This window comes from Brassica napus, chromosome C9 (genome assembly GCF_020379485.1).
Source record: "Brassica napus cultivar Da-Ae chromosome C9, Da-Ae, whole genome shotgun sequence".
NCBI classification, from domain to species: Eukaryota; Viridiplantae; Streptophyta; class Magnoliopsida; order Brassicales; family Brassicaceae; genus Brassica; species Brassica napus.
Genome location: NC_063452.1, coordinates 7546967 through 7551320, shown reverse-complemented (window position 1 = coordinate 7551320; position 4354 = coordinate 7546967). Strand labels below are relative to the sequence as shown.

General features: G+C 34.2%; 1 protein-coding gene across 1 annotated transcript; it reads right to left on the bottom strand.

Annotated features, from left to right (window-relative positions):
• LOC106408905 (uncharacterized protein At4g02000-like) lies at positions 1-1407 on the bottom strand. The gene has a single exon (XM_013849589.2). It carries the CDS (start codon positions 1405-1407, stop codon positions 1-3), a length of 1407 nt encoding a protein of 468 aa, XP_013705043.2.
• Between the last annotated feature and the right edge of the window lie 2947 nt (positions 1408-4354).

Sequence of the window (4354 nt, the reverse complement as noted above, 5' to 3'; positions counted from 1 at the left end):
TCATTGGGATGGCAGCGGCTTCAAACTGGAAGCCACCGAAATTTTGTTTGTGTTTGGTTTCTTAGATCCCTCTGCTCCAACGTAGTCTGAGCTCTGACCCTTATTGTCCTCTGGCTTACGTTTCCCCGATCCCTCCATGGGCTGAACTGCTCCTTGTGAAACAGCAATAACACCAGCGCCGTACCTGTTTGTTCTCACTCTTCTCACCCAGGCTGGTGGTCTTTTCCGATCAATCCTTTTAGATCTCCAAGTTCCGGTATATCCAGATGAAGTAGTGTTACCCAATCTGAAAACCGTTGAACCGTTAATCTGAAAGTTGGATGAAGCACTCTGTTCCCCAGAGGTAGCAGCTCTGTCCTCTTTATCTTTTAGCAAAGCAGGGGCCGAGACAGCATGAAGAGTACTGGTATTATTGCTCTCGCTGTTGCTATCATCACCATGGCTATAGCCAAACACCAGCCCTTTATCTTTGTTGAGGTTGTGGGATATTCTGATAGGCACACTTGTGTCATCATCTTTCGCATTTTCGATGGAATGTTGGACACGTAAGATTCTAGCTCTCCTCTCAGTCTCGTCCGCATGGGAGACATACATCATGGCCGCTTGCCTATCTTCTTTAGATAGTTCTGGAAACATCGTAGGAAAACCCGGAGGCGATTCCAGAGGCGCAGCTAGCAGCGCTGGTATCTGAGTATTTCTAATAGCTTCCCCTTCTTTAGATGTTCCACCTCTGTTCGCCTGTGCCCTTTTAAGGAAAGGACAGTGAGCTTTTTCATGTGTCAAGCGAAGACATGAGAAACATCTTTTATGAATCTTCTCATATTCGTACTTAATGACCACTACCTCCTCCGGTATTATGAGATTCTTAGCCTCCAAGGCTGGGTTCTCCACATTGAAGCATACCTTGGCACGCACGTAATCAGTCGTTTGCGAAACCTTTGGGTCATAGGCCAACTCCACCACCCTGCCAATCTTCTTAGCGAGGGCATACATCGTATCAGATGTATAATAGTTCACCGGTATATTCCTTATCCTGATCCAGACGTCCAAAGATGTAAGGAACGAGGCTGGCGGATTTGGGGTCCATCTCTCCAAGAGCATTGTCCAGTGGTTGTAAGACCAAGGCCGATCTTTTAAGACAGTTAAGAGATCCTCTTCCCGCTGGAAGATAAACTGGAATCTGTCACGAGAAAGGGCAATCCCTCGTACCCTACCATGCACTCTCCAAGCCGTGGGCATATAGTTGATCATCTTGGCCATTGGTTGGCAATCCGGATTCAAAAGCCTCCCCATCAAACTGGTAGCGTTGGCATCAAAAACCCGGAATTTCGGATCGTCTGGTAATGTTACCGGATCATCATCTTCGATGGACAAGGATCGTATGGCGTTGTGAAGTTTGTCGGCCATTGTTTGCACTGAAATCTTGCACCGGCCGTGGGGAAGTACTTTCGGTAAAAGATCTATTGCAGAGCCAGCGAATTTGCACTTAATGTTGCAATATTCCGTTATTATTTTGATAGATATCATTACCGTGATTGGCTTGGAAATCAAGTTTCAAGAGAAAGAGGAAAGTATGAACGTAGGAAAGGAAGGATGATTTTAAATGAAAAGGAAAGCTACGTAAATAATTTCCTTAAAAGACATCGTCAAACGAATCAATCAAAGGGATTCTTTTTATTTTAAGGAAGAGAATTAATGAGGAATAATAATGATTGGGAGAGAGGGTAGACTTTCCAAAATGGAATGAAGACAAAGACCGTAGCACTGGTGCCGGAAGGGGGGTCCACTCACGATGAGGGAGAGAGTTTTAAAAGGAAATAGCGATTTCCGGTGGAGAGCAGAAAACTATAATGATTGATTATCCACTCTTGTTATGCATCCAACACTAATATTCCTCTTGCTTAGTTAAAGATTTGATTTTCATTATAGCCTTTGCATCCTCCTCAAAGAAAAGTTCAGGGATTAGCGGCACATTCTAGACACTATTTTCATGGTCCAGGAGGTCACTAACCATAAGGTCAAGATTGATTAAGGGTGTTTCATCCATGGTCTGTATCTACCTCCAAAGTCACACCACAGGTCATTCCAAACTCTCAAACACCGTCCACCGCCAATCTCCTTTCTAGTCCTTTTGACCAGCAAATCTATACATAGATTGGCAAACTACTTTATTAAGGGTAAGATTGGTTTCTCCGCTACCACCCGCAAATGCAGCTTTTGCGGTTGATAGCGGTTGTTGGCGTTTTGCAACAACTATTCAAACCGCTCTAAACCGATTCAAAGTGTTCTAAACTTCATGAATTCAAAAGCTAGTTTCAGCTAGCGTTTGCGGTTGCGGGAGGACAATTTTATACAAATACAAAAATAAAAATATTCAATAAAAAAATTAAATTGGAATTAGAAAAATACTAATATATATATTTTATATTTTATTTTATTTAATATTATAAAATTTAAAAATAAAAATATTTTCTCAAATTTTTAAAAATTTAAAGCTATAACTTTCTAAATATAAATTTTATATTTATTATAATATTATAATTTTTTATATTTTTATAATTATATAAAATGTAAATATTGTTAATTTATTATTTAACCGTTGCTGTATTCGGTAGATAACCAGTCATAAGTATCCCGCAAACGCACCAATTTCTAACCGCAGAACCGGTTGTACAAATATTTTAAAACCGTTAGAAACCGTAACCACCCGCATCCGTAAACTCTCGCAACCGCAACCGCCGCGTTTGAACCAGTCAGACCCTAAATTGATATAAAGCTAAAATTTTGATCTAACAAAGGATGTAATACATATACACTAGAACCTCTATAAAATTAATACTCGATAAATTGATAATCACTATAAATTAAAAATTATGCTGGTTCAATTTGGGCCGGTTCAAAATTTGACATAAATCAATAAAATAATAATATAATAATATTTTAGAAAATTGTATGTAAATATATGGTTCCATTAAAATTAGAGAAATACCCTAGGATAGCACTAAATTTTTTTTTTGTCACAAATATAGACTTTAAGGATCAAAATGACCAAAATGTTTCATTAAAGAGATAAATATACATTTATACCCCTAGGGTTAACTAATCCAAACCTTAGGGTTTAGAGTTAAGGGGTGAAGATTTGGGATCGAGGTTTAAAATTTTATAAAATAAAAAATAAATATTAAAAATTTGAAAATAAAATTTTTAAAAATAGTTTCAAAAAGTATTTTCGAATTACAAAAAGAAAATTTGAAAAAATAAAAAAAAAATCATAAAATTTTTTTTTATAAAAAAGTTCGAATTTGAAAACATATAATCTAAAACTATATATATATATATATATATATATATATATATATATTTTGTATTTTTTATATATCTAGGGTATTAGAGTCCTTTTACCTATTAAATGAAACATTTTGGTCATTTTCTTCCTTGTGGTCTATTTTTATGACCAAAACTAGAAAATTGTCTATTTAAGAGAATTGCCCTTAAAATTATATACTAAATAATAACCTATTATTATATTGTTTGTTTTATATTCACAATGAAATTATCTTTATATTTTCTTAACATTTAATATATTTTTGAGGAGGTTTAGTAATATTATATCTAAAACCAGATTTAAGTTCCATGCAATATATATTTATACATCAAATAATATAATATAATTAATATAAATGTCAGATTTCAAAAAAAAATAGCAATTAATGTCTTATTTTAGAATAGTTATATCATAAAATTATAAATCTAAATAATGAACTTTTGTAAATTAATATCTCTATAAATTAATAAAATTTCAAAGTTCCAACATTATTAATTTATAGAGGTTCTAATGTAGATCTATCATCGAGTTGTTCCATTAGCCCATAAATTTAACTAAGAGAATTTTATCAAAAATAATTTGATTCGGCTTAGTTCAGTTCGGATATCAAGTAGTTTAATGATTAGAAGTTATACGGACACTTTAATTTTTTTTGGCTTAAAATTGTCAATTAAAATTGTTCAAATTCAGAAAATTTTGATTTAGTCGAGTTAGTTAAGTTCTTTGGTGTGAATTAGTTTGATTAAATTTAGAGAAATAAGGTTTAAATTAAAAAAAAAAAATCAATTTGGTTATCCAATACTGGAAATGATTTGAAAATATTACTGATCAATCTATAATTTGAACAACCAAACTAAAAAAAAAAAGAAAACCAAAAAACTGGTTCGGTTCAGTGTGACAACTCGGGTTTATAAGCTGCAGAAGTTGAAGTAACCCTAAAATAATATATCATTGCCAACCCGTGGAAAAAATAGTCCAAAGTCCAAAAATAAAAGCACTAAAGAATAATTAGACGAAGGGTTATCTACA